General features: G+C 44.4%; 1 protein-coding gene across 3 annotated transcripts in view; it reads left to right on the top strand.

Annotated features, from left to right (window-relative positions):
- LOC125716029 (muscarinic acetylcholine receptor M3-like) overlaps window positions 1-11779 on the top strand; it is a 77413-nt gene extending 65634 nt beyond the window's left edge. For all 3 annotated transcript variants that reach the window (XM_048988245.1, XM_048988247.1, XM_048988246.1), the window contains one exon: window positions 7732-11779. In XM_048988245.1, coding sequence (XP_048844202.1) covers window positions 7751-9526 — 1776 coding nt within the window. In that variant the 5' untranslated portion in view covers window positions 7732-7750 and the 3' untranslated portion in view covers window positions 9527-11779. The remainder of the gene's footprint in view (window positions 1-7731) is intronic.
- The last annotated feature ends 598 nt before the right edge of the window (window positions 11780-12377 follow it).

The following is a 12377-nucleotide window of genomic DNA, read 5'->3' as shown; positions in this document are numbered from 1 at the left end:
TCTCTACGGGCTGTCATTCAGCAGCGGCGTAAAGCTTCTGAGGGGAGGCGCATGAACACTGCAACATTTCGCGCATATTTTTATAGACAGACTGGAAACGTATGACGAGGAGCGAAGTGTGTCGGATGAGTCACGTTGCTTAGAAGGTCCTGCTGTCGTTGCGTGAAGATGTTTTTATGAAAGACATTCTAAACGTGTAACGTTGACCTACAGCGCTGGTGGACTGTGACCTTGCTTGAGATTCGTCCTCAGTGGAATATTCTTGAAGCACCTGGCTAATGATTCATTCAAGGGGCGAGGAATGTGATCCACGGCATTCCAGGAATGTTGTCATAATCAGCAGCTGTTGGCCGAGGGCCTACCTGGAACCGCGTCTCATTTAGGGGCTAGTTGTCGTAGCGCTGAGCGCGGTTTTTTTCCCGTAAGCTGAGCATTCTTTCGTGACTCTTACGCCTACGAAGGAAGGCAGGAGGTCTGGCATTGCTCCCCTCATACATCCCTCACAGCGGACGCCTGCTAGCATCCTGATAGCGCCATTAGCCTAGCACATCCGTCACTCTGTAGCCATTAGCATTCATGCGCCATTACCTCGCAAGCACCCGGCGCGATATACAGCTCAAGCCATTAAATGCGCTCTTCACTGCGCCGCAGTTGTCGAGCAGCTGATGCATTAATCACCTTCGAGTCGAAGACGTTTTGTTTATTTTCTGTTCGCGAGACTTACGGTGTGCGCAAGAATAACTACATGGATTGGGCATCATCTCAGTCCACGAACGGAGAAGGCTACTGAAGGGCACCTCTTACTTCTGCTTTGATTCTCTTTGCCTGTACATTACCAGTCAAAAGTTTTTGCACACCGCTGGTTTTCACCACTTTTCCATTTATTTCATAAACTGCACATTTTTATTCTTGTTATTCTTGTGAAGCACTTGAGTAAACAACTATAAATGAAAATATAAGTCAAATATAACAAGTTTCCACTATAACATGGATAGAGTTTGAAACAGTGCATGTGTGACGTCCTGTTAACTGGCAGTGTGGTGATGGCGGAGTCAAACTCTAGCCTGTCTATTAACTTTAAATACACTAGTTAACTGTTTCATCCCATGCAGCAGAGCAGCATTTAATGTCCCTTGCAGAAAGAATACCTCCGTTTTCTCATTATATTTTCTGTTATAACTGCTACAGGAGGTTATTTTGATGAATCAAAGATATGACATTTTCTTGCCAAGAAGTGTCTTCAAATGGTGGACATACTGTAAATGTATTTGTTAGCAAAGGGATTTTGAGAATTTTTTTTTAGTATATGTTAAGCAAGTAACATGTAAATGTAGAAAATCTCAGTGTGCGCAGAAATGTGTGGCCGGTATTGCCTGTTCGCCATTCGATTGAGTTGCCTCTGTCTCCAGCTCATTGTCATTTAAGGTAAAGCGACTGATAGCGATCAGGCTAATTCCCATCCAGCATCGGTGTAACGCATTATAATCATAATTGTGCATTATCAGAGGGTAAAACTATTACACAGTCCTTAACAGTGCTTGCAGAAAACATTTAGACAATACACTTAAATAATATAAGAGTTTCGAAAGCAAGCGTGCAAATGAGCTGCAAATTCTTATACGGAGACGAGAGTCATTTAATGCTGTTGACTTTACTGATTCATGCGGATTTTCCCATAAGAGCTTCTAGTGAAGTACAATCATCTTCGGGGCTGTTCAGGTTGCCAAGATACAGTGGGGCAAAAAAGTATTTGGTCAGCCACCGATTGTGCAAGTTCTCCCACTGAAAATGATGGCAGAGGTCAGTAATTTTCATCATAGGTACACTTCAACTGTGAGAGACAGAATGTGAAAAAAAAATCCATGAATTCACATGGTAGGATTTTTAAAGAATTTATTTGTAAATTAGGGTGGAAAATAAGTATTTGGTCAATAACAAAAATTCAACTCAATACTTTGTAACATAACCTTTGTTGGCAATAACAGAGGTCAGACGATTACTATAGGTCTTTACCAGGTTTGCACACACAGTAGCTGGTATTTTGGCCCATTCCTCCATGCAGATCTTCTCGAGAGCAGTGATGTTTTGGGGCTGTCGCCGAGCAACACGGACTTTCAACTCCCTCCACAGATTTTCTATGGGGTTGAGGTCTGGAGACTGGCTAGGCCACTCCAGGACTTTCAAATGCTTCTTACGGAGCCACTCCTTTGTTGCCCGGGCAGTGTGTTTGGGATCATTGTCATGTTGGAAGACCCAGCCACGTTTCATCTTCAAAGCTCTCACTGATGGAAGGAGGTTTTGGCTCAAGATCTCACGATACATGGCCACATTCATTCTATCCTGAACACGGATCAGTCGTCCTGTCCCCTTAGCAGAAAAACAGCCCCAAAGCATGATGTTTCCCCCCCCATGCTTCACAGTAGGTATGGTGTTCTTGGGATGCAACTCAGTATTCTTCTTCCTCCAAACACGACGAGTTGAGTTTAGACCAAAAAGTTCTACTTTGGTTTCATCTGACCACATGACATTCTCCCAATCCTCTGCTGTATCATCCATGTGCTCTCTGGCAAACTTCAGACGGGCCTGGACATGCACTGGCTTCAGCAGCGGAACACGTCTGGCACTGCAGGATTTGATTCCCTGCCGTTGTAGTGTGTTACTGATGGTGACCTTTGTTACTTTGGTCCCAGCTCTCTGCAGGTCATTCACCAGGTCCCCCCGTGTGGTTCTGGGATTTTTGCTCACCGTTCTCATGATCATTTTGACCCCACGGGATGAGATCTTGCGTGGAGCCCCAGATCGAGGGAGATTATCAGTGGTCTTGTATGTCTTCCATTTTCTGATAATTGCTCCCACAGTTGATTTTTTCACACCAAGCTGCTTGCCTATTGTAGATTCACTCTTCCCAGTCTGGTGCAGGTCTACAATTCTTTTCCTGGTGTCCTTCGAAAGCTCTTTGGTCTTGGCCATAGTGGAGTTTGGAGTCTGACTGTTTGAGGCTGTGGACAGGTGTCTTTTATACAGATAATGAGTTCGAACAGGTGCCATTAAGACAGGTAACGAGTGGAGGACAGAAAAGCTTCTTAAAGAAGATGTTACAGGTCTGTGAGAGCCAGAGATTTTCCTTGTTTGAATTGACCAAATACTTATTTTCCACCCTAATTTACAAATAAATTCTTTAAAAATCCTACCATGTGAATTCATGGATTTTTTTTTCACATTCTGTCTCTCACAGTTGAAGTGTACCTATGATGAAAATTACTGACCTCTGCCATCATTTTCAGTGGGAGAACTTGCACAATCGGTGGCTGACCAAATACTTTTTTGCCCCACTGTAAATGGAAACGAATGGAGGTTCTCCATCACCAATCCAGATGTCCGTGATGCCGGTCCTTTCCGCAACCAGCATGCAGGCAGTTTCCTTTGCAGGATGCGGAGTGGGACCAAGTCAGTATGCGTCAGGCATGACAGAAGACATGGAACGTTTCTGTGAATATGAGGAAGCTAGCCTATGTCCTTTATTAACAGGGGGGGGATACCTTGCTCCCCTCTCCTGTACAGATAAGCTGCCCCCCTGCTGAAAACAACAGCATAGACCAGCATAATCTCGCATTGTCGTGGTGCCCAAAATTTCTAGGGATGTCCCTGGAAAACAGTGATTTAATCACAAATGGGGTTGGAAACTAGTTTTTTTTAATTATTATTAAGGTTAGGGATTCTGTGTTTGTAGTTTGAAAGGTCCGTTTTGTGTTGGAATATACCGGGAAACGCATGCTAGCTGGTGCTATTGTGGGATAGTTTCTGTCAGCATCAAGAGGGCCCTTCGATTTATGTGGGTCTCCTTTGAGCTCCTTGGGCTGCTCATACTGGCTGCAGAAAAATCCTAGGAGATACCATCACCGCGGTTTTGGGGGGAGGGAATTATGATTGTTCCGATCTGAGTTAGTTTCAGTGGCCAATTTCAATACCACTTTATAAAACTGTAATTAATCAGGATCAACTTTCTTTTGGTTAATTTTGTTCTACGGGAACATGAAACCTATGTGGCAATACCATAGCCTGGATGCTGAAGGAGAGGAAGGAAATGTCTTAACGAAATATGAAAATGTGCAGGCCTCCATGGAATGGTTGCAGCTGTACATTTAATGGGTGAACAGTTTAAGTTTTCAGTTTAATCTTTCTATATGGTCACAAACCTGAGCAATGTAATGGACCAATTTACACTAGAAAATATAACAGCAAATAAAGGTATAAAGTCTAGATGTTAGTAAAACGGAAGGCAAAAAAGACCGCAAATTTTCCGAGGTAATGCGCGCATGCAGCATGAGTGCTTAGCATTTAGTGTTTTTGTTGAATGGAGTGGTCATAGGCAGAATCAAATTGTGGACATTAATTAGCTTAATACCTTGAACTTCTCTAGGCCTGAAATTTTAAAAAGCACGTGTGAAGTTTCGCCATACAACAATCCTGGGGCTTGACAGCGGCATGCATTATTCATGCAGTTAAAGTAAAACTCAGCTACTGTACATTTCAGGGAAAAACAGAGATATTTACCGTAACCTGCTGGGAAACTGATTTACTTGGAACCCTTTGATCCAGCGTCATCATTCGTGATTTTCATATCAGTTGTATCACGTTTAAATCCCATACTTTAATTCCTTGCCTCCATCTTACGCTGAATGTGGAATCGACTGGAATATTGTGGAACACTGTGAAATATTAACTGAATCTTTTACTTTGTTGGCAACAACGTAATCCATTTTTCGCAGTTTTAGGAGAATATGTGTGCACGCTTCATGCAGGTTTGCACACGAAAAGTGTTGGGATGAATCAGTGGCAGAATATCCATTCTTATAAATTTGGTCCAAAATTTTGGGTGTTTTTTGGTCTGTTGTTTAAATGTGCAAATACACATCCCAATTCACATGCTGAAAAACTGACGTTTGTTTGAAAGCTGTAGGCACCAGCATAGCCTGTAGATATCACGAGCTCGCAGACCTTCGCTTTCGTCAGGTTCTGGAGGGAAATGATGGTGCGTGATCAAACCTGGCAAGAACGTCCGGCGTTCTGATTCCACCATAAACCGCTAACGCTCTGTTCCACACCAATGTCATGTGACACGTGTCGGATCGGTTAGAAACATAAATGACCTCACTGCCGAGTCGCTGAAGGTTCTTCCCATATATGGTCAGACGACAGTGAAGGAAATGCACGCCCCCCCCCCCACCACACCGCTGGTGCGGCAATCACTTTGAAAGGCTGCTAGGTATGAGAGTCGTGCTGCATGCCGAATGTCGTCGCGGATTCCATGCCAGCTGAAGCCATGGGTCTCTCAGCAGAGAGACGCGTGGGATGGTCCTTTATGGAACAGCTCCATGAATCGTCCAGTCCTGATGCATTCATATGTCACCATGTTCAAGGAGCCCTTATTTGTTCCTAATGCATTTCTGCATTAACTAATGCATTTCTTACAGCCACTTATAATCACCCGGTTATTAACACATTGTATACCACTACTTATAACAATATAGCTGCCTTGGATGGATTCAAGGAATCACTTTGACTCTTTCTCCCCATACAAATTTGGTTGCTCAGTGTTTATATTCATTCTTGCTTGCTTGTAAAAACACACAACATCAAGCAGAACTGCTTGCCATCGAGAGGCAAGGTCATTTGACATTTATTTATCTTGCAGTATTTCATGTAGCGCACTCTTATCCGAAGCGATGTACATTTGAGCAACTGGGATTCAGGGCCTCGCTCAGGGGCCTACACACCATCCCATAATACTTAGCTTTTACATTAGCTGATACAGTAGCCTTATATTTACACACTTTATGCCACTTTGTAATTATACTGCATTGCTGCAGATTTGGTTATTTTGCTAGACCGTGATGTCACCTTAGCAATGTATTACACCAATCAGACGGCAGTACCAGTCTGGGCTTTGGCAGTGGGTGGCCCCAGAATCCGGAGCTTTGATATTTGAAAGCCATCCCGCAGACCCTTGTAATTGCATCCTGGGAACAGCGGGGGGCAGCACTAACACCAACGTTCGATGTAATGTCGGTCTCAGAGCGATTACAGCGGCCATGCCAGCATCATGGAGGAGACTTCCACACTCCATTTGATAGCAATTGACAAGCAAGTGGCTGTAATGGCATATTTTTGGTCTGTCACATTTTCCGATTTCCCGAGCCAGACTGTTAGCATCAGTGGTGAAGATAACGGTCCGTTTCAGCCTCCTTTGATTAAACATCTTCTGACCCAGTACCCCTTTTACACCTTTTCTGGTCACTCCAGAAGAACACATACCTTCCTCTGTGCAAGGAAAGAGGCTGCAGGAACTATGGAGACAGTGCTAGTTTTTAAACGCGGGATTTGAACACATCATCACGAAGTAGCCCAGATGGACGTCGGGTGTCAAAGGAAAGTTGGCTCTGAGAAACCCAGCCAAAGGTTTACTCCACGAACAAAACGCTCTTCAGTGAGATTAAGAAAAGGATATTTTAATTAAATACCAATACAGACACAATCCAGACATAAAGTGCAACTGGAAATTACTGTGCTCTCTCCAGCCTTCGATATTTAACTAATCAGTTTTCCAGCTTAGTATCGATAATTATAACCTAGATACGTACAATTGAAAGCATAATAGTTAATAATTAGTCAAATGCATTATACGTAATGATGAATATCACACAGCTAAAATTGCCAGGAGGAACAAGACTTAGACCGAATGTAAGATTGGACACGATTCACCCGTAACACCTTGCAGTAGGTTCTCTCTAGTTCTGTTGCTCAAACATCACAGAAACTCATGGAGCGTCCCCATCTGTTGGGTGTCTTCTTAATCCCGCCAGCAGAGGGCGGCCTCGCGGTCCTGTCTGACATCGCGTGTCAGCTGATGGCCCCAATGGGTGGTCTGTCACTCTTCCAGGGGTTTGCGCTCACCTCGACTCATAAAAAGTGTCATTTACAGAGGCAAGGAGTACGGATGGAAACTGGTAAAATGTTATTTATGCAGACGTGTATCATAGAAACCTGCGACCTACATATTGAACAGAGACCAGAATGCTAGCTGACAGCAAGTTTCAACAAATGTCAACATTTTGATCAGAACAAAGAAAATGACTCACCTTTTAAAAATAGCACGTTTTGAGTATAATACCATTGGCTGAAACTGTGTATGTTAATACCAAGGTGAATATTAACAAGTCATTCTAAGAAATCCCTAGCTAATCGTGGCAAAGAGGAATTTCCAATATATCTTTCACAAAGAAATAATATTTTCCTTTTCTCTCTACTTTCGTTAGTTTTGCAGTAAAAGCTAGACAGTACATTAAGTGTCATTTTGAGGTGTAAAAAAATTCATGTTAATCTCCTGTTCACAGAGATCTTCACGATGAATAATAAAATAAATAAAATATGTTTATATGATGTAGCTGTTTGTCCGCTAATGCTACTTCTGTCGGTCTGTACTTACACTCTGTGTGGGTTTATGTCAGGAATCTTCAAAGTAAAAGCAAAGTAAAACTCCCAGCATTCTTTTGTGTGACACCAAAGTACAGGATGCAAACTACAATACACATCAGAAAGTTTGTGATGTCGTGTGTTATCAAGCCTTACATTAGCCAGCTGTGGCCTTGAACAGCCGTGTCAACTACAGAATTAATCTTCAACATGTAACTCTACCGAAATGAGTAAACTCCCTTTCTTTTACTTTTGCAGAATATGTCTGGATGCCACGATGAATCTGAACCACAGCACCACAGAAACCAGCATATTCTCATCTAGAAGTTCCTCAACGATGGGGCTTTACCAAGAGACTATCATCCCTCAGGGAGACCCATGGCTGACGCATCAGAACGTGGATGAAAATGACTCTTTCTACCAAGAGAAAGACAACCTGACAGGCTTGTACAATGCAACTGTCATGCCCACCATCGCATACGACCCTCTGGGGGGACACACTCTTTGGCAGGTCATCCTAATTGTCTTCTTCACTGGGCTCTTGTCTTTAGTGACCATCATTGGCAACATCCTTGTACTGCTGTCATTTAAGGTCAACAGGCAGCTGAAGACAGTAAATAACTACTATCTGCTCAGCCTTGCGTTCGCCGACCTCATCATCGGCGTGATTTCGATGAACCTCTACACCACTTATCTCATCATGGATCAGTGGGCATTAGGCAACTGGGCATGTGACTTGTGGCTTGCAATTGACTACGTAGCCAGCAACGCCTCAGTCATGAACTTGCTGGTGATCAGCTTTGACAGGTACTTCTCTGTAACGCGACCGCTGACGTATCGCGCCAAAAGAACAACCAAGAGGGCCGTGGCGATGATTGTCCTGGCCTGGTCCATCTCGTTCGTGCTCTGGGCACCTGCCATCTTATTCTGGCAGTATTTTGTCGGAGAGCGGACTGTCCCCCCTGGCAAGTGCTACATCCAGTTCCTCTCCGAACCCATCATCACCTTCTGCACAGCCATGGCAGCCTTCTACTTGCCGGTCACTATCATGACTGTGCTCTACTGGCGGATCTACAAGGAGACAGAGAATCGCTCCAAGGAGCTGGCGGGCCTGCGGGGCTCAGGCAACCAGGGTGAACAGACTAGCGTAGCCCATCAGACGGGGAGCTCCAGAAGCTGCAGCAGCTATGAGTTGAGCCGGCCGACCAAGAAGGGCTCGGTCAAGAGGATTATGGGACGCTTCCGCCTCTGGCCTGCACCAAAGCCCGGGAGTGAGGGGGAGCAGGATCAAAGCAGCAGTGACAGCTGGAACAACAACGATGCGGCAATGTCCATGGACCAGTCCGACTCGGATGAGGAGGAGATTCCCGAGAGCCGTGCCATCTACTCCATCGTTCTCAATCTGCCCGGCATGAAGGCAGCCATGACCTCACAGCTCATGTCACCAGAAGAGCTCCAGGTGTCTGAGAAAGTCCCTCCCAAGGTAAAGGCAGGGAGCAGGCAGGGTTCCCCGACCAAGGATGGGGGCAACCAAGAAGACAATGGCTACCACCAACGTTTCTCAAAACCACAAGCGCAATCCGTGTCCTCAGCAGAAACGGCTAAAGCAGAGCCCGCATCCCTTGCCGGCAAGTCCCCGGCGGTACCCCTCTCCTTCAAGGATGCTGCCCTGGCCAAGCGGTTTGCCTCCAAAGCAAGGATGCAGATCTCCAAGCGCAAGAAGATGTCCCTCGTCAAGGAGAAAAAGGCAGCGCAGACCTTGAGCGCCATCTTGTTTGCCTTTATCATCACATGGACGCCCTACAATATCATGGTGCTAGTGAACACCTTCTGTAACGACTGCATCCCCGAGGCACTGTGGGCATTGGGCTACTGGCTCTGCTACGTCAATAGCACAGTCAACCCCATGTGCTACGCACTGTGCAATAAGACCTTCCGGACCACGTTCAGGATGATCCTGCTCTGCCGGTGGGACAACAGAAGGCAGAACAAGCAGCAGTTTCAGCAGTGGCAGTCCGTCGCCTTGCGGAACAAGTTGCCGGGGAATTCCTAATGACGGCTCCCCGACAGTGCACCGGCAAGTAGGACTCTGTGAGACTTCCCTACATCCGTTGTCGGGACACCACAGGAAGGGGGGAAAAAAAGCCTTCACTACAGTTGCTGAATTCCTGTTTCTGTAGGAGGTCACGCTGGAGGGGATCGAAATGGAGCTTATATATTTTTACAGCAAAAGGGCTTTGAGTTACAACGATATGGGATTGTCATTATTTCACAGTAGAACGGTAACTTTTATTTGCCCCAGTATTGGTGTACTGCGGCACACAGCGTGTCAAATTAACAGAAATGTAACTATTTAAAAAAAGAAACAGTATTATTAAGTATTGTTAAGACAGGATCCAGTTTTTGGATACTACGTTTTATTGTCTCCCAGTATTACCCACATGAACTGCGTGTGTCGGTGCGACACCTGAAGCCTGCAGCTTTATGTTTTGCCAGTATCATTGTCGATCCGTTTTTTGTATTTGGATTTTCTGTGAAGTGCTCATCTTGCAGATGCAGTGATTGTGGTGGTCTCTCTTGTGACTCCCAGTAAGGCAACGTTGTGAACGCAGAGTTGATGTAAAAGCTGCTTAATTATTCTGTATGAGATGTTATTTACATTCTAGGCAAGTTGAAATACTCTGATTGGTGTTTATGTAAATACAGTTTTACGTTTCTACTGTATAAATGATAGTGGTACATTATTTGAGTATGACTTGACGGACTTATACTGATTATTATCTGATAATTTGGCAAAAGTACAGAACAAAACATTTTTATTGCTTTTTCAAAATTCTAACAAGATATGACTGTTGTACACTATGTATCTGTCACCAAAGCCTTCTAAATATCCTCCTCATAATCATTTTTATATTACCATATTACAGTCAGACCTGAGGCCGAAATAATAATCAGGACAACAGTGACCCCTTGTGGAGAAATGTTTGTCTTCCTAAATGTTTCACGTCAGCGCTACCTACGAGTATGTGAGAACTGGAGGTCACCAACATGCACACAGAATCAGGATGAGCAGGCACTTGTAATGCTTGTTGCCATGTTTCTACAATGTCAAAATACATGAAATCCTCTGTTTTTTGGACAAGTTTAGGTCAATCCCAATAAAATCTGTTAACTATTACGTAACGTAATGCAAGACTTCTATCCTGTTTCTGCTTAACAGTATTTTAAAAGTTCCCCTATTATACTAAAGTACTTTAAACCATCGACCACATCTTTGCATACAGGCTATAATTATATATATGGATCTATTTCATTCCAAAGCTGCGATTAACTCGGATTATGTGCTTGATTGCACTCATTTTCACAAAATCCAGTTTGAGCTCCAGTAGCCTGATTGGTATCATTTTCATCGGTTTCCAGAAAGAGGAAATTAGTACAGAGGAGCCGCATCCCTAGGAATTCTGCCGTTTCGTGCATTTCGTATAACACAACAGCCCTGTGTAAAGCAGTAATACACTGCGTGCGAATATCAGGATTCTCCCAGGGTCAGTACAGTCAGTACGGCAACAGTGTGTGGATGGGATTTAAGGACCTGGATCAAATCTCAGAAGCAGCTCAGTCCTGCTTCTGTATCCTTAGGCAAAGGCACTCGACCTGAACGTGATGCTTCAGTAGAATAACAAGCAAAATTATCTCTTCATCGAACAGAAGAAGAATAAAGACTAATTAACACAGCAGGATGATGTGGAGAGCAAATTAAAAAGCAAACATGATTGTGTAATACTAATGCTTTGTTTTGTGAGGCCGGAACTCCTCTTATCTGCTGTGTGGTGTATACTTCCACCTCTGTTTTGGTATAAACATACAGTACCAGTCAAGCGTCTGGACACACCTACTGAGAATCATTTGTTTTTCAAGGAGATAATGACCCTAAGCCCACCTCGAGGTCATGTGATATGTATTATCTTGTAAACAGGGAAAGGGACATAGTGCTGGGACAGGTGACCTGGCCCCCACAATCCCCCTGATCTTAACCCTGTAGAGCTGGATTTGGGTGAGTTGGATCGAAGAGTAAGAGCAGGTAGCCAACTTGTACCCAGAACTCGTGGCTACATCTGGTTCAAAGAATGCCAAGGCTCTGCAGTGCTGCCATCGAAGTAACAGGGAGCTATTTCTTTTGGTCATGGCAATTTGTGTTACTCAATTGCTGCACGGCTTTTTACCAGAAGGTGAATAGCAGCCAAAATAGGAGTAAGTGCATTAAAAGCTGGTGGCCAGACTTTTGACTGGCACTGTAAGCGGAATGTTACCTGACCTTTTTGCACAGTGTGTCACTTCCAATTTAATTGCAACCTTTTATTTTCCTGAGAGAAATAAAAATGCAAGATGTCTAATTCTGAAGGTTGATCGTCTTCATGTGAAATGTAGCGACAGTAAAAAATTTCATGTAAATGAATAGAGAACGGGGCGGCATGGTGGTGCAGTGGTTAGCACTGTTTCCTCACACCTCTGGGACCCGGATTCGAGTCTCTGCCTGGGTTACATGTGTGTGGAGTTTGCATGTTCTCCCCATGTCGTCGTGGGGTTTCCTCCGGGTACTCCGGTTTCCCCCCACAGTCCAAAAACATGCTGAGGCTAATTGGAGTTACTAAATTGCCCATAGGAGTGCATGTGTGAGTGAATGGTGTGTGAGTGTGCCCTGCAATGGGTTGGTCCCCCATCCTGGGTTGTTCCCTAGCTTCCGGGATAGGCTCCGGACCCCCTGTGACCCAGTAGGATAAGCAGCTTGGAAGATGGATGGATGAATAGAGAATCAGACACAAGTTAATTGCATGCAAAATAGGGATGGTGAGGCAAGATGATCTCCTTCAAGAGCAATTTACATTTTTAATTGCTCTCAATGG

The sequence above is a fragment of the Brienomyrus brachyistius genome, chromosome 20, assembly GCF_023856365.1.
Source record: "Brienomyrus brachyistius isolate T26 chromosome 20, BBRACH_0.4, whole genome shotgun sequence".
Taxonomy (NCBI): Eukaryota; Metazoa; Chordata; class Actinopteri; order Osteoglossiformes; family Mormyridae; genus Brienomyrus; species Brienomyrus brachyistius.
The sequence above is the reverse complement of the archived record's forward strand: the minus strand, read 5'-3'. Positions and strand labels throughout refer to the sequence as shown.